This window comes from Stegostoma tigrinum, chromosome 22 (genome assembly GCF_030684315.1).
Source record: "Stegostoma tigrinum isolate sSteTig4 chromosome 22, sSteTig4.hap1, whole genome shotgun sequence".
In the NCBI taxonomy this organism is placed as follows: Eukaryota; Metazoa; Chordata; class Chondrichthyes; order Orectolobiformes; family Stegostomatidae; genus Stegostoma; species Stegostoma tigrinum.
Genome location: NC_081375.1, coordinates 12,056,416 through 12,080,033, shown reverse-complemented (window position 1 = coordinate 12,080,033; position 23,618 = coordinate 12,056,416). Strand labels below are relative to the sequence as shown.

At 43.3% G+C, this 23,618-nt stretch overlaps 2 protein-coding genes across 8 annotated transcripts in view; one reads left to right on the top strand and one right to left on the bottom strand.

Annotated features, from left to right (window-relative positions):
• arl16 (ADP-ribosylation factor-like 16) overlaps nt 1-1,181 on the bottom strand; it is a 114,627-nt gene extending 113,446 nt beyond the window's left edge. Inside the window, exon 1 of one of the 3 annotated variants that reach the window (XM_048554869.2) lies at nt 1,141-1,181. Coding sequence is in view for 2 of the 3 variants with exons in the window: in XM_048554866.2 (XP_048410823.1) it covers nt 840-900 (61 nt within the window). In the remaining variant the exon portion in view is untranslated. The other 2 variants (XM_048554866.2, XM_048554868.2) reach the window with 2 other exon arrangements.
• The window catches only part of hgs (hepatocyte growth factor-regulated tyrosine kinase substrate), a 159,837-nt gene that overhangs the window by 113,423 nt on the left and 22,796 nt on the right, over nt 1-23,618 (top strand). For 4 of the 5 annotated variants that reach the window (XM_059653648.1, XM_059653646.1, XM_059653644.1 and 1 more), the window contains exons 1-7: nt 1,175-1,332; nt 7,519-7,603; nt 11,330-11,405; nt 15,704-15,796; nt 17,655-17,778; nt 21,953-22,005; nt 23,399-23,467. In XM_059653648.1, coding sequence (XP_059509631.1) covers nt 1,296-1,332; nt 7,519-7,603; nt 11,330-11,405; nt 15,704-15,796; nt 17,655-17,778; nt 21,953-22,005; nt 23,399-23,467 — 537 coding nt within the window. In that variant the 5' untranslated portion in view covers nt 1,175-1,295. Of the gene's footprint in view, nt 1-1,174; nt 1,333-7,518; nt 7,604-11,329; nt 11,406-15,703; nt 15,797-17,654; nt 17,779-21,952; nt 22,006-23,398; nt 23,468-23,618 lie in introns of those variants that run through there. The other variant, XM_059653645.1, reaches the window with a different exon arrangement.

Sequence of the window (23,618 nt, the reverse complement as noted above, 5' to 3'; positions counted from 1 at the left end):
CACAGACTCTCTCTCTCTCTGTGGGATAATGTTTTACACAGACTCTCTCTCTCTCTCTCTCTCTGGGACAATGTTTTACACAGACCCTCTCTCTCTGTAGGATAATGTTTTACACAGACTCTCTCTCTCTCTCTGGGATAATGTTTTACACAGACTCTCTCTCTCTGTGGGATAATGTTTTACACAGACTCTCTCTCTCTCTGGGATAATGTTTTACACAGACTCTCTCTCTCTCTCTGGGATAATGTTTTACACAGACTCTCTCTCTCTCTCTGGGATAATGTTTTACACAGACTCTCTCTCTCTCTGGGATAATGTTTTACACAGACTCTCTCTCTCTGGGATAATGTTTTACACAGACTCTCTCTCTCTCTGGGATAATGTTTTACACAGACTCTCTCTCTCTCTCTGGGATAATGTTTTACACAGACTCTCTCTCTCTCTCTGGGATAATGTTTTACACAGACTCTCTCTCTCTCTGGGATAATGTTTTACACAGACTCTCTCTCTCTCTCTGGGATAATGTTTTACACAGACTCTCTCTCTCTCTGGGATAATGTTTTACACAGACTCTCTCTCTCTCTCTCTGGGATAATGTTTTACACAGACTCTCTCTCTCTCTCTCTCTCTGAGATAATGTTTTACACAGACTCTCTCTCTCTCTCTGGGATAATGTTTTACACAGACTCTCTCTCTCTCTCTGGGATAATGTTTTACACAGACTCTCTCTCTCTCTGGGATAATGTTTTACACAGACTCTCTCTCTCTGGGATAATGTTTTACACAGACTGTCTCTGGTTTTAACTCCGTGGAAGGCCCAGCCTCTGATTAAAGGATATTGTGCAGTCTCTTGAGCAGCAGAGTTTTCCCCACCCCGGTAACTCCCAGCAGCAGACACATGGCTTGCAGTTTGGGCCGATGTTGGTCGGTGACTGTCCGGACCTGAACGAGTCAAAATAACCAGTCTGTGGGACTCCGTGACGTCATAACCCCGCGCCGAAACATTCCTGCTACCCTTCTTCTCTTAACATTTATAATTTTTATATCCATCGGCCTGTTTCTCTTTTCCCCTTCAAGCCACAGTTTCTCCCTCCAACCGCATTATTTATTTTTAAACTGATGGAGTTTGTCGTCCCCAACCTGCGGTGACGCCAGGTTACGGCGCCTTCATTCACGGGAGGACCCCGGGAGTGACCGGAAGTTGGCGGCTGTTGTGGTGCCGGGGTACTCACTGAGGGTGAGGATTGTCCGAAGCGCTTGAACACCGGGAGCGGAGGCATCGGCGGCGGAGGAGGATGGGCAAAGGCAGCGGCGCCTTCGAGAGGCTTCTCGGTGAGAAGCGGCGGCCTTATTCCTCGTCCGTTTTTGTGTTTCACTGGAACCCGATCACTGCCGCCGTTTCACAGGCGGCAGCCGCGGGCCGGGAGCCTGGGGTTGGTCCCGGGGTCTGAACCCGGGGCCTCGGGGCCGCGGACTGAACCGTTTCCCTCTGAGAAAGTGTGTTCCCATGATGTGGGTGGTTGATGTGAAGCCGTGGGGAGGGGATGTAGAACCTTAGACGGCCTGGTGTCGGAATCTCTCCGGTTTGCACTGACCCCGAGTGACAGAGACTGCGAGGAGAATCGGTTGACACCGAGTGTAAATGTTTACGTGGAAACTCGATCTCTTTATTGATCCCGTTCATAAAACGGGAGGAAAATTTGGTTTGGAGAAGGCAGCAAATGACTATCGGGGACATCGCTGTAACATGGACATTGGGAATGGGAAGTGCTGTCCATTTATGGGCAGTTACTTACCTTTTTAACGAAACGATGTTGGGGATTTGGAACTCTCTGCTTGAAAAGTTGGTAGAGGCACACATCCTCATAGCATCATTTAAAAAATGTCTTTAGCGCGTGCCTGAAACATCGTAGCTCGTTCTCACACACCACCCCACCAACCTCCGGATACAACGCATTATCCTCCGACACTTCCGCCATCTACAATCCGACCCCACCACCCAAGACATTTTTCCATCCCCTCCCCTGTCTGCTTTCCAGAGAGACCACTCTCTCCGTGACTCCCTTGTTCGCTCCACACTGCCCTCCAACCCCACCACACCCGGCACCTTCTCCTGCAACCGCAGGAAATGCTACACTTGCCCCCACACCTCCTCCCTCACCCCTATCCCAGGCCCCAAGATGACATTCCACATTAAGCAGAGGTTCACCTGCACATCAGCCAATGTGATATACTGCATCCACTGTACCCGGTGCGGCTTCCTCTACATTGGGGAAACCAAGCGGAGGCTTGGGGACCGCTTTGCAGAACACCTCCGCTCGGTTCGCAATAAACAACTGCACGTCCCAGTCGCGAACCATTTCAACTCCCCGTCCTATTCCTTAGACGACATGTCCATCATGGGCCTCCTGCAGTGCCACAATGATGCCACCCGTAGATTGCAAGAACAGCAACTCATATTCCACTTGGGAACCCTGCAGCCCAATGGAATCAATGTGGACTTCACCAGCTTCAAAATCTTACCCCCCCCCCCCCCCCATCCCATCCCATCCCATCCCATCCCAACCCAAAACCAGCCCAGAATGTCCCTGCCTCCCTAACCTATTCTTCCTCTCACCCATCCCCACCCCCACCTCGAGTCGCACCTCCATTTCCTACCTACTAACCTGATCCCACCCCCTTGACCTGTCCGCCCTCCCTACCTCCCCACCTGTACTCTCCTCTCCACCTATCTTCTTTTCCCTCCATCTTCGGTCTGCCTCCCCCTCTCTCCCTATTTATTCCAGCTCCCTCACCCCATCCCCGTCTCTGATGAAGGGTCTAGGCCCGAAACGTCAGCTTTTGTGCTCCTGAGATGCTGCTTGGCCTGCTGTGTTCATCCAGCTCCACGCTTTTTGTTATCATAGTTTACAGGTTTACAGACTGTGCTGCTGGGAAATAAAATTAGGCTGGGCACCTCTTTTGCTGAACTGGCAGATGATGGACTAAATGGAATACTTTTTGTTTGATTTGATGTTTTAAACTAGTATGTATGTCGAAGATAACAGATATTTTAATCAATCTGTTCAGATATGTTTTGCGCCTGCAAAATTATGAGAGGCACAGATAGGGTGGATAGTTAAATGCTCTTTTCCCAGGATGTTAAGGCCAACTGAAGGAGGGCACAGGTTCAAGGTGAGAGGTAATGTTTATGGGGAGATGTGGGAAAAATCATTCAGACAGAGGGTGATGGGTGTCTTGAACAGACTGCCAGTACAAGTGGAGGAAGCAATACGTCGGCAACATTTAAGGCCTACCTTGATAAACACATGAACGGGAGACAAACAGATAAAAACCACGCATGGGCAATAAGTGGCAGGTCTATACAAGGACTAGGATACTGCACAGGCTTGGTGGGCCAAAGGGTGCATTGTTATGCTGCATTGTTCTTCTTATTGAAACATGTAAGGACCTGGGGAGATCTGTCAGGCGAGGAGGATGTTTCCTCTTAGTGACAGTAGGACTAGGAAACAAACTGTTTAAAATAACAGGTTTCCCAAATATGACGGAGGTGAGGAAAAATATTTTCCAAGGATTGAGAGTCTTTAGCATTCTCTGTCTCCAGAGAGCAATGGAGGTGGGATCATTGAAGAGCTTTGAAGCAAGATTGATTTGTGACTGATTACTGAATAAAAATTTATTTGAGTTAGGTGGAAATGTGAAGTTGAAGCCTCGATCAGATCAGTGACGGTCTTATTAAAAGGTGGAACAGTATCGCGGCCAAATAGCTTACTGCTGCTTCAAATCCATGTTCACGTTTCCTCAAAGGATATTAGCGAATGAGATGTGTTTCCTTTTTGCGACAGTTATCAGTTTTGTGGCCACTTTTACTGAGACTAGCTTTCCATTTTAGGTTTTAATAACTGAATTTAAAACCCATCAGCTGCTGTTCCAGACGGTTTTGCTATGCTGCTGCCTTCCTCCAATGCAAGCATGAGATAACCTTGAAATTAGAATGAGGCCATTCAGGAGAAAAGTTAGGAAGGGCATATTTTTGGAGGGAGTAAAGAACTGTTATTTCCATCCCCACAGAAAGTGAAATAAATAACTTCAACTCTCAGATTGATAGCTTTTCCTGGACGTACCTTACAATACTGTGAGAAATTGATGGTTGGATTTAAAATGCTCATCAGCCATGACCTTGTTGAACTGAGGAACAGGAGCAAGGGTCTGAATAGCCTTTTCATAAAGCGTTAATGGAACATGTACATTGCTGGGTGGGCCAGCATTGGCAATCACATCCCTAATTCCTCTGGAGAAGCGGCAATTAGCTGCTGCTATGTGTGGATGCACCCATGGTGCCGTTAGGGAATGAGTTGCAGGGTTTTGACCCAGCAACAGTAAAGGAACAATGGTATAATTGTGAACCGTTCTGGATTCTGGTGAAAACCGGGTGTAGTAAACTGCATGATGAAATAGGACCTTTATAACGTTTACACCAATTACTGCATGTTTGTATTAGTAATGAAGCAAATTCATATCAGTGAAACTGCCTTGGACCAGAGGCCATGTTTAATTAGTATCCCTTGGCATGCACATTCTTTAATCTGTCTCACTGCCCCGACCATTTATCTAATTCATACAATGGTTGTGTTGTCCTGGTAACCAGCTTTGACTATCTTGACATTTCCCTGTAAGGGAAAAGCATTCAGGACAAGTTGGAAAGTGGAGCAAAGTAGGGAGGCTGAATGATCTCCTGTTCCTGTGGAGTTACGCAATACATTTGGAACCTCTGCTTTCGTATACCTCTCATTGTTAATGTTCTTTTCATTCTTTCACATTGTGGGTTCGTGTCAGGAGTCTCTGTTCTTTGTGCTTGCCCCACATGAGCCCTTGTTTTTTTGAGTTTTTTTCAATGAAATTCTGCTGTGTTTCCAGTCAGGTGAAAGGTTAATCGGTTGATCTCCTTTTAGTCAGAGGCTGCCACTCACTCTCTGGCTAACTTGTGGCTGAGATTGGTAACGAGTTAATAGTTCAACAAGACCAGGCTTCTGTGAGGAACGTTAACCAGCAAGTTGAAGTAATGTTGTGTCCACTTCACAAGCAAGATGGAGCGCAAGGGGCTAAACTCGATTACCAATAAGTTCTAATCTTTTAATGCAAGTATATAAAGAATTATGGATCTATATTTATCAATGTGAATTGCATTAGATTTTGATTTAAAGGTTCATTTCCTCTCTTTTTGCTTGCTTAGCTCTAATTTTGAAAGTAGGATGTATGATATTGTGCTTTATCAGGGAGACATTAATGCTGAGGCCTTGACGTACTGATAGCTTCACTGTAATCCAGAATCCCAGGCTAATGTTCTGGAAGTATGGATTTGAATCCCACCAAGGTGGATGGCGAAATTTGAATTCAATAAAGATAAAACTAGTCCAATGTCAATCATTGTCGATTGTTATGAAAACCTGTGTTGTTTAGGGAAGGAAATTTTCATCCTGTGCTTGGCCTGATCTGTATGCAACACTATATTCACAGCTATAGGGTCATACAGCATGGAAACATACCCTACAGTCCAAGTGTGATTGATTCTTAATGCTTACTTTCTGGACAATTGGTGATTAGCATAAATGCCTAGCCAGCAGCACCCCTATCCTGTAAATGACCTTTACCTTCAAAAAAGGAGCATTTTATTAGTATTTTTCCTCCTGTTCTATGGTAAATGTAATTGGGCGAACAGAAGCAGGGAGTTGATGCGTAGCAATAAAGGTACATGAAGACTTTACATCCCTTGCTTCAGAATAGTAACAGACCCTTGTTTCTGAAAACGATATCACGTTAATTCTTGCTGCCACAACATGCTAGATATCTAGCTGATGTCACTTATTTAGTTGAGGATAGAGGGGAACCAATGGCTGTATTGTATTTGGATTTCCAGAAGGCATTCAACATCATACCGCAGAAAAGTAACAAGAGCCCATGGTGCTGGAGGTAGTATATGGGCACAGATAGAGAATTTGGCTCATAGGCGGGTAACGGTGAGTGAGATTAATGTATTTTTTACCAGGTTGGTGACCTTTAGGGCTCCATGGGGATCAGTGTCAGGACCACCACTGTGAACGATATATATATTCATGAGGACAGAAGTGAATGTACTGTGACCAAATTGTCAGATAATGACACCAAAAATGGTGGAAAGACAGGTTGTGAGAGAGATGCATACATTTACAGAGATATTTGATCGGTTAAGTTAGTAGGCAAAAAGTTGACAGGTGGTGTTTAAGTTGGGAACGTGCAAAGCTGTTCATTTTGGAAGGGAAAACAGAAAAACGGAATATTATTTGAAAGGAGAAGAGCTGCAGTGCAAAGAGCCTTGGAGTACTTGTGCAAGAAACACAGAAAGCTAGCGCACAGGCGCAGCAGGTAATCAGGAAGGTTCATGGAAGTGGCCTTTATTTCTAGGGGGTTGAGTAAGGGACTCTTTATTCATTCTCAGGATGAAGACATCACTGGCTAGACAGCATTTATTGCCCATCCCGAATTGCCCAGAGGGCAGTTCAGAGTCAAACACATTGCTGTGGGTCTGGAGCCACATGTAGGCTGGACCATGTAAAGATGGCAGTTTCTTTCCTTAAAGGACATTAGTGAATCAGATGGGTTTTTCTGACAATCGACAATGGATTCATGGGCATCATTAGATTCCTAATCGCCTATATTTATTGAGTTCAAACTCCACCATCTGCTGTGGTGGGATTTGAACCCAGGTTCCCAGAATGTTACCTGGGTCTCTGGATTAACTGTCCAGCAACAATACCACTAGGCCATTGCCTTCTCCAAGTCTTACTGCAACTGTACGAATTGCAGGTGAGCCCATGCCTGACGTACTGTGAACAGTTTGGCCCTGTTATTTAAGAAAAGATATCATTTCATTGGTGGCAGTTCAGAGAAAGTTCACTAGCATGATCCCAATATGGAAGGATCTTCATATGAGCAAAGATTACATAGTTTGGGACTCTACTCCCTGGAACTGAGAAAAATGAGAGGTGACCTCATTGAAACATATTGGATTCTTAAGGGGCTTGATAGGGTAAAGGCTGAGAGGATGTTCCCCTCATATGCAAGTCTAGGACCAGAGAACATAGTCTCAGAATAAAGTGGGGGAAACTTAAGACTGAAATGAGGAGGAATTACTTCTGAGAGTTGAGAGCCTTTGGAACTCTATATCGCAGAGAGCTGTGTGGGCAGAATTCTTGTCTATGTTTCAGGCTGAGATACATTCTTGATCAGGCAGGGAATCAAGGGTTATGGGAAAGGGCAGGAAAGTGAACATGAGGAATGTTGGATTAACCATGATTCTAATGAAGGGCAGAGGGGCATGAGGAGCTGATCAGCCTACTCCTGTTCCTCCTCCTTGTGCTGTCAAGTGATTGACGCGAGAGCTAGTCATTTGGAGGTCTGTTGTGCAGCATTGCATGTAGCGTGCTAAGAATAGTTGTTTATTCTTCTGTGTTTAATTTGCTTCTTTCTCTCCCTAAACAGACAAAGCAACTAGCCAGTTACTACTTGAAACGGATTGGGAATCCATCTTGCAGATCTGTGACCTGATTCGACAGGGAGATGCCCAGTAAGTGTCTTCAGTAAAAGAGGTGTGGGTGAATGCTTTTCATCTCTTTCAATGTTTTTGCTGATACAGTGAGTAAACTGACCTTGTGTGGTTGTAGTGTAGCCTGAAGATGACTTTTTGCTCATGCACTTATCAATTCTTGAAGGCCCTGTTGTTTGAGGCTCATGCCTACCTGGGAGAAGGTGTCTTTAAATCCACTTTGGCATTTGCACATCAACAGAAGAACAAGAAATGGGAGCAGGGCTAACATATTCTGCCCTGAGCCTGCTTGCAATTCAAAAAGATCGTGGCTTATTTTCTACCTGATCTGTTCTTATTCTGTCCCATAGGCCCTTGACTCTCCCAGGCCATCGATCTCAGCCTTGAAAATGCTGACTGTCTGTAGCCCGCCTGGTTGGTGATTCTCAACCCTCTGAAGACCCTTTGCCCCAAGACGGTAGCCCGTGGGCCAGAAGCCCATCGCTAATATTGCTTCAGTTGCCCATCTCTATCCTGTGTCTAAGTACGCTTTCAAATATTGGTCCTGCTGTTGACTGTCACAGCCACTGAGTTGGAAGGTGACGAAGGTTATTGCATATTGGAACAAGGGAGGGTAGGACAACTACAGTGGTGAGCGCAGAGTGATTCCTGCTCGATTGCTGGATCTGTATATAGGAGCGCAATTGGAAGTTGGCATAGTTGTGTGGAATTGTTAGCCTGAGGTGACAACTGTAGCAGGATCAAAGTATTTGAGAAGGTTCTTGATTAGGATTCGTAGAGGACATTATCAGTTACAGCAATATGTGGACTGTCTTTGTGGCGTAGACAAGAAACCAGTTGACTAGGAAGCTGGTTAGGATGATCTGGCAGTGTAGGGGAATAAAAGCAGCCTTGCTGGCCATTTATTTGGATTCTGGCACAAAACAACTGACACTTTGACAACATAAGAAGTGACAGCTTGTATATTTCGTGTGAAATGTTTTGGTGGATATGAATTGTTATGAAGTTAAATGCAAATACAAGCTTTTTTCTTTTTTGGATTCTCTCTTCATTGAGATGGTCGTTGCATGGCACTTATTTGACATGTGTTATGTATCACGCGTCAGTCCAAGCCCGGGCTCTGTCCACGTAGCACTGCGTTTGAAGTTGGACTGCAACAGTATCTGAGGAGTCGTGAATGGTGCTGAGCGTCGTGCAGTCATCAGCAGCATCCCCACTTCTGACCTTAGGATGGAGGGAAGGCCATTGATGAAGCAGCTGAAGATGATTGGACTCAGGGCACCACGCTGAGGAATTCCTGGAGTTCTTTTTGCCCCCTCTGATTCTCATTGAATAAAGTTTTGCTCCAGCTCCTTGATGTCTTACTCAATCAAATCATCTAAACCAGGACCAGTTACTGTTCCCTTGTTTTTGGACTTCACCTCTTTTATCTGTATTTAGATCAAGGCTGTGAAGAAGTTAGGAGCAGAGCAACCATTAAGGAGCCCAAAGTGAGCATCAGAGAGCAGTTGCTGAGTAAGAACCACTAAATGATTCTGTTATTGCCACCTTCCATTACTTTGCTGATTGAGATGTAGACTGATGGGATGGATTGGATTTTCCTTCTTTATTTTTGTCAATAGTGCATACCTGGGCAATTTCCACTTTGTTCCAGTGCTGCACTCAAACAGCTTGGCTAATTCTGGAGTGCACGCCTGCAGTGTTACTGTACGAATATTAAAGTGAAGAAATGCTGGTCTGATCATAGTTGGAGTATTGCTTTCAGTTTTGGCTGTCTGTGATCCAGGAGGGAGTTCACTGCACACATCTGGAGTTAAGTGATGTTGCTATGATGAGTAATCATGTAAATTTGAAGTTAGATGTTTATAGTATAGATTCAGAACAATAGACGTAGGCAGTTTCAGCCTTGTAAACATAAACTTAATCTGTGATAGATGTTTCTCGGTGAAGAACTGTGAAAACGAGCACAGCTTCCAGATGTAGATTCACAATCAGTTGAGGCATTTAAAAAGGATGTAGTTAATAAATCTAGAAGTAAGAATTTTAATATGTAGACAACAGTGAAGTATGGATATTTACAAAATAGAACAGATATTGCTGATAGCATGATGTAGTATTGACGGGCTGAGTGGTCTACTCCTTGTTTCTGTCAAACCCTAACTTGGTGTATTTTAGCTTATCTGATTAGTGAATGTCTACTTTTGTTTAATGAAACATGCCTCCAAGGATGCTTTTTGGTGCCCGGTCTCAGCTGAAGAGCCTAGTTTGAAACCTCTCCAAACAGGATTTAAATGTAATCAATCTTCGGTATAGGAACTTAGACTTTGAATTGACCAGCTTAGTGTGAAATTTGCTGAAATTAGAAATCTTGTTTTTACAAATAAAACCGCTCTCTTTCCTTGTTCCATCTGCCACTTTCAAATCTAGAATATGTAAAAACAGCAAGACCGTGATGCATTCTGCAGGGGGAGGCAATGACCAAGCGGTATTATTGCTGGGCTGTTACTCCAGAGACTCTGGCAGTGTTCTGGGGATCTGGGTTTGAATCCTGCCAGAGCAGATGGTGGAATTTGAGTACAATAAATATCTGGAATTAAGAACCTCATGTTGACCATGGATCCGTTGCCAAATGTCATGAAAAACCCATCTGGTTCACTAATGTCCTTTAGGGAAGGAAACTGCCATCCCTACCTGGTGTGGCCTACATGTAACTCCAGACCCACAGCAGTGTGGTTGACTCTTAACTACCTCTGGGCAATTAGGGATTGTCAGCAAATGCTGGCGTGGTCAGTGATGCCCTCCTCCTGTGAATGATTAAAAAAAATACATGAGTGTGAGTTGAAATGGAGGGGGAATGAGGCATACTGTTTGTCAGTTGTTAACTACATGCAATTGTCGTGGCTCCGACATCCTGCTGCTATAACAATGTTGTTTAATAGCGGTGAGCAAATCTGTAAACAGCCTCCAGCGGAGAGTGGAGCTGCAGCATTCCAGCTGGCTGATCTTTTTACTTCGGTGTAGATGGTAAAGGGGAAGAAGTTTGAGGGGGACAACCGCGACAATGATCTGCACTATTAACATTGTCAAATTCCCTAAGATGCTTCACCTGAACTCCATTGGTGAAATTTGCCACTTGGCCATGTTGGGATGCGTTTTAGGGATCATCTTGCAGGAGAGAAGGGAAGGGATTTCCAAAACATGGGGCTTAGATAACACATCATTTCTATTGGTTGAGTGAAGAGATTCAAAACGTGCCCAAGTGACAAGAACCTTCATTAGAAATTTAGGGTTCTCCTGGAGTGACTGTTAATCTGAGTTTTGAATTTTACAGAAATATGCTTCACACTGCTTTGTAGTAAATGATAAGCTAGTGCAGTTGCTTGTTGGGAAAGTCCGAGGAGGGAATCTCTGCAGAATCCATTGCTTTCTGCCACGCCTCTCGAGTTGATGGCCAACCATGCTGTTAGTTTGGAGCTTCGGGACAATACACTATCCCACAGAATAAGAAGCAAACGATTTGGGTCACTTCCTGACTCACTTCCTGGGCCTTTCAGAGCCTGGGCCGCAGTGATGATATGAACTGGAGCTAATTCAACTGCCCACCCACTTTTGAGGACTGATTCCAGGCAGAGGCAAATCTTTACCCTAACCCTACTTTCGCAGGTACTTGAGATGATATGACTCATGGGCTCATCAAAGGAGTAATGACGTTCATTCTTTTAACCAAAGATTTTGTTTTTGGCATAGGGCTAAATACGCAATTGGTGCCATCAAGAAGAAGCTGAATGATAAAAATCCCCATGTGGTTCTTTACACTCTAGAGGTGAGCACTTATTATTACGCTGAGTTTGGGGGCAAAATGGAAAGTGTGAGAACCTGTTCCTTCTCCAAGTAGATAAGGGTTAAGTTATATTAAAAACAACTGTTAAAATTGGGAGCACTCAGCAGGACTGGCAGCATGTTGAGACACTGAGTTAATATTTCAAATCCTGTTTGACTTTTTATAGGAACTACTTTGGTTGGGTTATGATGTAAGGTATGAGATTTATCTATATTTTAAAATTTATTTTAGGGTTTGGATGTGGGCTCATGGCATCTGGGTTTTGTTCAGTTCTGAAGGGGTTAATTAACTTGCATTTCTGTGGCCATCATTTCTTTTAAAAAGCAGACAGAGTTTATGAAGTCTTATTAGAATTTGTTTACATGTTTGAGAGATCAACTAAACAAGCATTAGGCTTTTAGATGGAAGATTTTGGTATTTTTTGAGTGGCGTATGGGTTGTAGGTTGGGGGGAAATAAATGTTTGGGCATCGTTTTGGCAGTTTTTATGGAAGTTTTGCCTGAAGTTGTGTGTGTACTAAGTAACCCTCGTGAAAGGAGATGGTTTAGAATTGTTAAATAGCCTACTTCAATGTAGGCAGTTTAGTTTGAGAGTTCCTGACCAGAAGTTTTACAGTTGTGAAGGAGTTGTTTGAAGCCGTGAAGGTCTAAGCAGAGTTGTATGAAGGCCTGAGGAACAATCTGTCAGATTTTCAAGATGGAGAATTGAAGCCATGGTGAAGTTAAGCCCTACAGATGAGAAAAAGAAGGGCATTTTCGCTGGTATATGAGCTGTAACGGGTTTCTTTAGGAATTAATGGGATTGCATTTTAAAGTGTATTTCAAAATCTGTAAACATCTGTTATGTTAAAATAGTATGGTTTATTCTGTTTCGTCTTCATTTCTTTTGAGTAATAAATTTCTGTTTTACTGTTAAACTGATTCTGCAGCATTTTGCTTGTTTCAATGAGGGACTTGCCTTGTTAAAACCAAAAACAAAAGTTACCATCTATCAAACCTGATTTCAGTCTGCAATCTGACCTGGCCAGTAATAACATCAGCTCAGGTTGTAACAGGGTTCTGAGAAGGTCATGCGACTTGAAACATTAATCCTGTTTCTGCTGCTGTGGATACTGCCAGATTTGCTGAGATTCTTCAGTACTGGTTGGTTTCTGACCTCCAACATCTGCAGTGTCTTTGCTTTTATGGAGCATTAGGTTGTTTTTCTCAACTGTTTGAGACATGGGAGCGGTTGTGGGTCTGAATGAATGTAGTGCCTACTGTGCGTCTGCATTGTACTGAATTGCTATTACACCCTGGTAGAGAAGGTTGCTAGTAATCCCACACTGCTGAAACAATGCAGTAGCACTGAAATCTGCCATTTCTACCACCTTAGCAGCAGTCAGCTTAGACTCTGGAGCGAACTGGGAGAGAAATGATGTTGCTGATTAAGCAAGTGCAGTGAAATGGTGTCACTCAACAGGCAGGAACTGAGATGTGCAATTTAGTGAAGTAACTTACAGCCGAACACAGAATCAATAGTAGCTGTTAACTGGAGAGTAATCTGTTATTATAAACTGCAGGTACTTCTGTATGTGGACAGTAGAATTATCCTAGATTTAATTCCTGACACTGTGAGCTCTATGTAGGCTGGCTGATGTTATGTAATGCACAGTTATGTCAGCATTGATTTTTTTTTTCCAAGGGTTTAGTTACTGTCAGGTTTGATAAAGTGCACGTGCTGAGAGTTTTATGTCCAAGTAGTCATTTTGAAGCATGCAGAGTTCTGAAGAGTCCACAGTGGACATTGAGAAAGATAGGGCTACAGCATAAAAATAGGAACAAAAACAAGTTGCTGGAAAAGCTCAGGAGGTCTGGCAGCATCTGTGAAGGATAAAACAGTTAACATTTCGGGTCCAGTGACCCTTCCTCAGAACTGGACCTGGAACATTAACTCTGTTTTCTCCTTCACAGATGCTGCTAGACCTCCTGAGATTTTCCAGCAACTTTTTGCGTTTTGTTCGTGATTTACAGCATCCAAAGTTGTTCTTTTGGTTTTTATTTAGCATAAAAATAGGGACGTCTTGAGTGCTAAAATTATCTTTTGCTACTGCGTAATAGATCTTCATTAAAATATCAGTTTCATACTTTTGCTCTGAAGGTTTTTGGTAATTCATGAGCTGGAGTAGGTTTTCTGGCTGTCTTATGGCCAAAGAAGCGTGTTTTGTTATTGAGTATCCACTGTGAGTAGATACTGACAAAATGTAACTTGAAATACACTTTGACAAATGTGCATTAGTCTTCTAATGGGGAGAGAAGAATTGTGTTGTTTTCAAGGAAAATATTCTCCAGCAAGTAGCTTGATGCTATGGCAGAAAGCGTTAGATAGTGCTTTGCAATACCTCCAAAAATCTTGGCAGTTATGTGTTTCCTGTTTTATTTCAGGTTGTTTACCTGGGTCGGAATAGCACCGTATTATGAGTATTTTGTATCTGTCTTTACAAAGTGGAGGGATGATGCAGACTTTCAAGTAAAGGAAGGCAGGGAGGTTGTGAAATAATGGAGAGAAGCGTAACGGAAGTACTAGAGCAGCTAACCTCTTTGAAAGTAAATAAATCACCAGAGCCAGTTGAATTGTGCTAGAGGCTGTTGAAGGATGCCAAGGAAGAAATAGCAATATTTTGAGAATTTGTTTCCAAACATCACCTAGACACCAGAGATTTGGAAATTTGAGAATATTACCCCGTTATTCAAAAAGAGTGCAAGAGAAAGGGATTGGCCAAATCGTTATAGACTGGCAGTCTGACCTCGGAGGTAGGTAAATTACTAGGGTCAATATTGAGAAATAGAATTCATGATTAACCTGGAAAGACAACAAGATTATTCCAGAATAGTCAGCCCAGTTTTGTGAAGCAAGGCTTGTATCTGACTAACTGAATTCAGTTTTGCTGAGGATTGCCTGCAACGGTAGTAGATTCGCCAACTTTAGGTGCATTTAAGTCGTCATTGGACAAGCATATGGACGTACATGGAATAGTGTAGGCTAGATGGGCTTCAGATCGGTATGACAGGTTGGCACAACATCGAGGGCCGAAGGGCCTGTACTGTGCTGTAACGTTCTATGTTCTATAAGTAACAAACTGTATCAATGGTAATACAGTTGATGTTGTCTACGTGGATTTTAGTCAAATATTTAACAAGGTCCCATGTGCAAGGCTGTTAAGAAAAATTCAAGCCCACAGGGTGCAGAGGAATGTTGAGAATTGATCCCAAGATAGCTCAGTGACCGGAAACAATGGATAACAGCAGACCAATGTTTTTGCAAATAGAAAGAGATATCTGGTGGTGTTCCAGATTTCTGTTTGTGATAAATTTAAATATATAAACATGATACAGTGCAGAGGGCAGAATCTGGGAAACTTGCAGCTGATAAAAAATTGGTGGCGTAGTTGACAATGAAGACAATAACCCAGGATGAGGAAGATGTCAGTTGTTTGGTCGAGTGGGTGGAAAAGTATCAAATGGATTTCAGTTTGGAGAAATGCAAAGTTATGCGTTTGAGGAGGCCAAACAAAGCAAGGGAACAAACAATAAACAGGAGGATATTGAGCAGAGGAAAAGAAGTGAGAGACCTCTGCATGCATGTGCAGTGGTCCTTGAAGGTAGCGGGACAGTTAGATAAAATGGTAAAGAAGGCATTTGTGATGTTATCCTTCATTGGGTGAGGCCTTGAGTACCAAAAGCAGGGACGTGATGCGAAAACTTTATAAGACAATGTTTACGCGACAGCTGGAGTTGTGTGTATCGTTATAGTCACATTGCGCATAGGATGTAATTGTTCTCGAAGAATATGGAGGAGGTTTACAAGATTGTTGCTGGGGCTTGATAACTGTGCCTAGGAGAAAAGATGAGCGAGATTAAAGTTTTCCTTCCAACAGAGGAGGCAAAGGGTGAAATAAAGACAGAATGCTGGAGAAACTCAGCAGGTCTGGCTGCCTCTAAGGAGTGAAACAGCCAACGTTTCAAGTCTGATATGACACTTTGTCAGAACTGTTCTGTCTTGGAAAAGAGTCATATCAGACTCAATGCTAACGCTTTCTTTCTCCACAATTTAGATGTCTTTGGTGAGTATTTGATCTGTAGGTGCTGTCTATGGGCAGTTTATGGCTATGTAGTTTTCTAGTCCTGGTGATTTCTTTTTGTGAGGTAGGTTTGGGGCTTTACCAGGTCTGAATGGCCAGTCTGTTTCACTGGAATACTGTATTTTCACACTGGTTGCTTATTGCCTAATTTCTCCTTCAGGTTTTGGAATCTGTGGTAAAGAACTGTGGCCAGACTGTTCACGATGAGGTTGCTAATAAACAAACGATGGAGGAGCTCAAAGAGTTGTTTAAGGTAACTTGTGCAACTGTTCCCAACAGTTCTGGAATGGACTGTGTTTGCTGTGTGTTTGGTGTTGGGGCTTCCCTTCCCAATATCTCAACTGAGAGTGTGCCTTGTCCACTATAGCCGGACTATGCAGGTGCGTTTCCTAGTCTGTGTTGACGTGGCCAGGCGAGTACCAAATTCCCAGATTGATGAGGGGGAGCTGTGCCAGAGTTGCTGCTCCTCATCCTGTGTAAGAGCAGTTTCCAAACTGCTGTTCCTTGTGGAATCCATTCAGAATGAACATGTTCCCAGAGGAGCAACTGGCTCCTGCCAAAAGGTAACTGAGATGGAGCAGGACTCATAATTAGGAAGTATCCAAAACCCTTGGGAGACATGGGAGAACATGCTGAGGAATGGAAGCACTAACCAAAGGTACAAGGAGCTATAGCATCATTCTTCACAGCAAATACTGAAAATACAATACTCATAATTTTAATGCGTCAGCCACATTATAACAAAATAATGTGGAAAAAAATCTCGTGTGAAACCGTTTGGTACTTACTGCTTTCAGTGCAATTATTTGTTCTCACACTCTCAATCTCTCTCTTCTATTCTTCTTTCTCGCCCCCTCGCTTTCCCCCCACAACCCTTCTCCTCCATACCCCGAACCCCGCTGCGTGCCCCCCCTCACCATTACCACCACCTGCCTCCCTTTCTGTCTCCTTTGAAATTTTTTGTTTTCTATTTACAAATTGCTTTCACGTTTAAACAAGTGGTTAATCACCACATTTCAAGTCTTTTGCCTGTCACTTCCCACTGAGGTAACAGTCACTGGTCTGGTGATTTGGTCGCTAATCTGAAACCTTAGCCCAGTTTCTCCTTCCAAAGATGCTGTCCTGAGTTGCTGGGTCTTTCCAGTATTATTTCGGATTTCCAATGGGTATAGTATTTCTTTCTTGGATCATTAAACTCTGTCTGACTCTGTTTCTTTGATGACAACGTCACAATGATCCTGCTTCCTATAAAGGCAGAAGTCTTTTTAAACAGTTTTTGATCCTGGTTTGGTAATTAATAGAAATGGTGTGTTGGAAATCCCCATGAACTATTGGAATCCTTTGAGCTTGTCTCTTATTTTAAAATATATGAAATTCTTTCTGCAATTTACTCTGAAGAGCATTTGGCCTGGAAACTATCCCAGAGAACAGCTGATTTAAAATTGAATTTGCTCACACTGCTCAAAATGTGGATGAGATTCAGGTTAGCAAACTTTGCAGTGTAACAAAATGATCTGAGGTTCCAGACTTCTGGACTGTGTGAATTTTATGTCTCTGAAATTACCTGCGCCTCTCATGAATAGCTTTGTATACAAGTTAGCTGCTTCTTGATATAGATAAAGCCAAGTAGCTCTGAGCAGTGGCACAGGCCACAATTCACAAGTGGATTGGCCTGTCTGAACAAATTACCATTCTGTCGAAGCTGGTTAGTTGTTTTTCTCCCACAATCCAACCCCCAAGTGCGTTGTATGAAGCATAAAACCACAGAGGCAGGAGCTTTGAATTTTCCTGACCTCCCTGCCTTGTGGGACCTTGACAAATGCCTCGTTCAAATCCATTTTAGCTATTTTCTAATCTACTGATGTTATTACACAGCTCTGAAGCAGGACAATAACCCCATTAATTTCCTCCTCAATCCTCTGTTATTTTCTCAACGTCAAATAAGTTAATAACACTTGAACTTCCCTTTACAAAACCATACTGACGATCCCTGATGAATTATTAATTATGTCTGTTGTTTCTTTTCTGATGGTTACCTCACAGGGCCGTAGTTCTCTGCCTTACTGGTTGTGTTGCTGGTCAAGTCAGTTCATATGTTCCTTGCTTCTCAGAAACAGGTAGAGTCGAATGTCCGGACCAAGATCTTGCAGCTGATCCAGGCTTGGGCCCAGGCCTTCCGCAATGAACCCAAGTACAAAGTGGTACAGGACACCTATCAAATCATGAAGGTTGAAGGTAAGAAAATCTCAATAGCAGTTTGTGACATTGTGAATTGACCAACAATTGACCAGTGTTCGCAGTAATCACTAGAAGTGCCAAGTGGATGATCGGTCATTTCTCCAGTGGCCCCCAGCTTCACTAATACCAGTCCTCGGCCAATTCGATTCGCTCCAGGTGATATCAAGAAACAGTTGGTGTCACTGGGTACTGCAACAGTTATGGGGCCTGACAACATTCAAGCAATAGTGATGAAGACTTGTGCTCCAGAACTTGTCAATTGCCTAGCCAAGCTCCTTCTGTAGCGTTACAACATTGGCATCTACCCATCAATGTCCAAAATTGCCCAGGTTAAGTCCTGCACACAGAGCTGGACAAATCTGACCCATCCAATTACTGCCCCATTAGTCTACTCTCGGTCTTCATAGCGTGATGGAAGAGGCCATCAGCAGTGCTATTGAGAAGCTCCTGCTCACTGACATCCGGTTTGGATTCTGCCAAGGCTACTCAGCTCCTTACCTCATTGCAGCCTTGGTTCACACATTGAAAAAAGAGCTGAATTCCTGAGGTGAGGTACCAAGGCTCTGTTCAACTGAGTGTGGCATCAAAGAGCTCTAGCAAAACTGGTATCAGTGGGTATCGGGGCAAACTTTCCACTGTTTGGAGTCATACCTTGACACAAAGGAAGATGACTGTAGATGTTGGAGTTCAGTCATCTCAGCTTCAGGACGTCTCTGCAGGAATTACTAAGGGTGATGTCCTAGGCCCAACTAATGATTTTCCCTCCTTCAGAAGGTCAGAAGTGGAGATGTTTGCTGATAATTGCACAATATTCAGTACCATTGGCGACGCCTCTGATACTAAAGCAGTCCATGTTCAAATACAATAAGATCTGGACAATATCTAAGTAATATTCATTCCACTCAATGGCCAGGCAATGACCATCTCTAAAAAGAGGCAAACCAACCACTGCTCCTTGACATCCAGCAGTGTTAACATCATTGAACCCCCTGCTATCGACATCCTTGAGGTTTTGGAGTGGATTTGTAGTTCGGGTTGTGGGTGTTGAGGTTGGTTCGCTCGCCGAGCTGGTTTGTTGTTCCGCAGACGTTTCGTTACCATGCTTGTTGACATCGTCAGTGCAGCCTCTGATGAAGTGTCGGTGTGTTTTCCCGCCTGGTTTTTAAACTCTGGGGTCCGTTGTGATGGATTGCCTCACTTCTGGGTTTCCTCCACAGTGGAATGTATACGGGGTTGAGTTCAATTCCATGTACGTTCCACTGTGGAGGAAACCCGGAAGCGAGGCAATCCATCACAACGGACCCCAGAATTTAAAAGCCAGGCGGGAAAACACACCGACACTTCATCAGAGGCTGCACTGAGGATGTTACCAAGCACGGTAACGAAACGTCTGCGGAACAACAAACCAGCTCGGCGAGTCAACCAACCTCAACATTCTTGAGGTTACTATTGACTCAAGACTCACTTGGGCTCATCACATAAACACAGTGGCTACAAAAGCAGGTCAGAGGCTAGGAATACTGCAGCGAGTAACTTGCCTCCTGCTTCCCCAAAGCCAGCAATGTGGTGGAATACTCCCACTTGCCAGGATGGGTGCAGCCCCAACAACACTCAAGAAGCTTGACACTGTCCCAGGACAGAGCTGCCCACTTGATTGGCATCACATCCACTGGCTCCACCAATGATGCTCTGTAGCAGCAGTGTGTACTGTCTACAAGATGCACTGCAGAAACTCACCAAAGAACCTCAGGCAGCACTTGCCAAGCCCATGACGACTTACATCAAGAAGGACCAGGACAGCAGGTACATGGGAACACCACCCCCTGCAAGTTCCCCTCCATGTCGCCCACTGTCCTGACTTGGAAATATGTTTCTGCTCCTTCATTATTGCTGGGTCAAAATGCTGGAATTCCCCCACCAAGGGCATTGTGGGCTTACTAACTGCAGGTGGACTGCATTCAAGAAGGCAGTTCTTGAGGACAACGAGGTAGAAGCAATAAAAGGTGTTGGCTAGCCAGCGACACCTCTGTGCCACGGGTGAATGGAAAAACATGCTTCTCAGGAACAATCAATCAACCTCCTTTTCCACCCCCTCTCCTGTTCCCCAAACGCACAGCTCGTTTCCTTCTGTGTATGAAAATGCTGGTTCAGGCTTTCGATAGCACCCTCTAACCTTGTGACCTCTTCCACCTAGAGCGTTGAAGGCTGTAAATGAATGGGAGCACCACCCATCAGCCACTCCCCGTTATGACCTACAGCACATTGTTGTTCCTTCACTGTCACTGGGGTTGGAACCCTGGAACTGCCTTCATAACAACACTGTCTAGCAACACCACATGGACTGCAGTCCCTCTTACTTTCTCAAAGGCATGTGCGAATGTGCCGACCATCTCGGTCCGGCCAGTAATGAGCTCACTCTGTTAACAACCTTTTTTTTGAAGAAAACACATGCAGTTTCCAATTACACTCTTTCATGACTCAGTTTGATGTTGTAGTTGAAGTCCAACTCTTGGTCTTGTCTGACATCCCCATTCCGCGCACCCCTCACCCTCACCACCACCAATTGCCCCATGCAGTTTCAATGAATGGGAACAGGAATAGCTATTTTTAAAGCACCAGTAGTCTCTGACTAAGTTAAAATTGTCTGTCTTCCGTCATTATCCCTGCGCAGAAAACAGATGCTCACTGATTCCATTTGAGATCAAAATAATCAGCAACGCCAAGGAATTGAGCCCCAGAGCGTTCCTGATGTTTGTGTTTCCCACTTAGTAGACTGCTTATCATTTGAGCAACCAGAACGAGCACTTTGTTTAAACAAATCATTGGATGAATTGATTACAGCGGTCGTATCTGTAAAGCACCTTTAATATAGTAAAACATTCCAAGGTGCTTCGTGATCAATATTAAGCAAAATATATAGACCCATAAGGGAGGGATTAGGTTCAATGATTAAAAGTTAGGTTAATGAGATGAACTTTGAGAAGAGCGAAATGGAGAGCTGCAGGGAAGATATTGCAAAGTTGAGGAGCTGGGCAACTTGGTATCAAGATGGTTAAAATTGGGATGCTTAAAAGGCCAGAATTGAAAGAATGCAGGTATCTGAGGACTGTGGCTCTGGAGAATATGCGGGAGTCACCCTTTTGAAAGCCAACATGATCATTTTAACCTGATGCCAATGACCAGAGCTCAGACCACAGGAATGATGAGGGAATGGGACTCTGTGGGAGTTCAGTAATGCATGGTTTCGGGTGACCTTCACTTTACAGTGGGTTGATTGTGGGTGACCAGCCTAGAGTCTGTGGAGATGGTCAAGTCTTAGAGGTATTTAAGGCACAAATGAGGGTTTTCATTAACTAACTGTTTGCTCTGATGATGGGCTTAAGTGAATACATGTGTTCTATATTTTGATTAAACTTTTGCTGCTCTTACTCTTCATGTGTGCGATGTGAATGGTTAATATCTAAACTGCAACACCACATGCAGGGACGGGTGTGTACTTTGCTTCCTGCTGACCGATTATTCTTTTCCATGCCTTGCCCAACCTTCAAGCTCTACCATGACTTCTTGGGTTTCTGTATAATGTGTGTTTGTTTTAATTGCCTCTGTGTAAACCTGATTTTTCTTCTTTCTATACCCGTGAGGGAGGAGCACTACTGTTTTCTTTTTCAGGCTGTGCTATAATATCCTCTGGGCAAGTGCACCTTACCTGCATTACAGCATTTTAGCTTAACAGGCAATTCAGTTACTTTGATTAATACTGCTGGAAGGCTACTGATCACAGCAATCAGAGTAAATATCTGGTTTAAAAGCAAATATTTTGCAATATTTGATTTAAAAGAAGCTATTTATTCGGTGTCAATATAATTTTGTTTTTAACCAAACTTGAGCTTCTTATCCTTTTGGCTTTGATTTTCAACTTTTCTCTGCTCTCTATTTTTGCTTAAGTGTGGGTCTGCCGATATTTTCTAATCAAACTGTAGAGAGATGTCATGACACCACTAGAGTGGGTGAGACTTGAACCCAGCCCTCCTAGCTCAGAGTTAGAGCTGCTACCACAGCACCAGAAGAACCCTGAAGTTTGTATCTGTACTACATACTAATTATGTATAAATTAATTATGAGACAGAGGCCTTGCGTTATAATGTTCTGATTTTTGTTTTTACCCCTACAGGGAATGTCTTCCCAGAGTTCAAAGAGAGCGATGCTATGTTCCTTTCTGAAAGGGTAAGCGGTATTATTACCAGCCTTGCCTACGTTTGGAGTCGATATGGATCTATTTAATGTGTAAATTAAAAGACATGGGATGGTGCATCTTGTTGTGAACTTGAAAAGACCTGATTTATTGCTCGGTTTATTATGAAATTTCTTGCTTTAAATTTTGTTATCTTGATGATCAAACTTTAATGTTGTGGTGAATTCACCACAACAAGCTACTTTCCTCGTGAGTCCATATTCTGGTTGCAGAAAATTGTGTGAAAAAGTATGAGAAGAGTTTCTAGCGAGTTTTGAGAAGATTTGTAGCACAGGTTGAGGTTCTGGATGTGAGTTTGCTCGCTGAGTTGGAAGGTTAGTTTTCAGACGTTTCGTCACCATTCTAGGTAACATCATCAGTGAGCCTCCGACGAAGCGCTAGTGTTATGTCCCGCTTTCTATTTATCTGGTTAGGTTTCCTTGGGTTGGTGATGTCATTTCCTGCGTTGGTGATGTCATTTCCTGTTCTTTTTCTCAGAGGATGGTAGATGGGCTCCAATCAGTGTGTTTGTTGATGGAGTTCCGGTTGGAAACCAGAATTCCAACCGGAACTCCATCAACAAACACACTGGCTCCAAATCAATCTACCATCTCTGAGAAAAAGAACAGGAAATGACATCACCAATGCAGGAAATGACATCACCAACCCAAGGAAACCTAACCAGATAAATAGAAAGCGGGACATAACACCAGCGCTTCACCGGAGGCTCACTGACGTTACCTAGAATGGTGACAAAACGTCTGAAAACTAACCTTCCAGCTCAGCAAGCAAACTCACATCCAGAAGAGTTTCTTTTTTCAGCGATTTGTGCCGGATTTAATTTCCTCTGAATATTATACTAATAATGCCCGTACCTAGTTCCTGTTGCGTGATAAGTAATTACACGCTGGAGAAAGGAAAATTGGCTTTCTTTTGCAACCACAGGACATCCCAAAGTGCCTTAGAATCAATGAAGCACAGCAAACCTTTTGTGAACCGGCACCTATAGGACCAGGAGTGTGCTCATTGGTCAAGAGGCCCACATAATCAACGTAAAAGCACACACCAAGTTGTAGAAATGTAATGTAGGGACTATGCACATCACTGTTATACTTTGTTTACAGCGTAAATCACTTAAATATTGCTATTTTGCTTTACGTGAAACTCAACAGGCCTTCTTACTTGCTGACTACTTGGAGATTGTGATAATACAGTAAACGTCTGGTAATTGAGGTATATAATGCTTGCCAGTTTATTGAGGGTGCTGGTTAAAACAGAGTTTGCTGTATTTGCATTGTAGGAAATATGGCTACTAGTTTATGCAATGCAAGAAAATCTTGACTCAAGCCTAAAGGATGCGAAGAATTTTTATTTGTCTCCCTGTAGGCTCCTGATTGGGTAGATGCTGAAGAATGTCATCGGTGTAGGGTGCAGTTTGGTGTGGTAACCAGGAAAGTAAGTTATTACTTGCTCTTTCATGTGGATAAGGCTGTTTTGTGATTGACCAGTTATCTTTCGTGCAGATCATATCATCTAACTCTTTGATTGGGCAGCCAACTAAAGAGATATTAGTATAAATAAAAAGAAGCTTGATTTATTACTATTA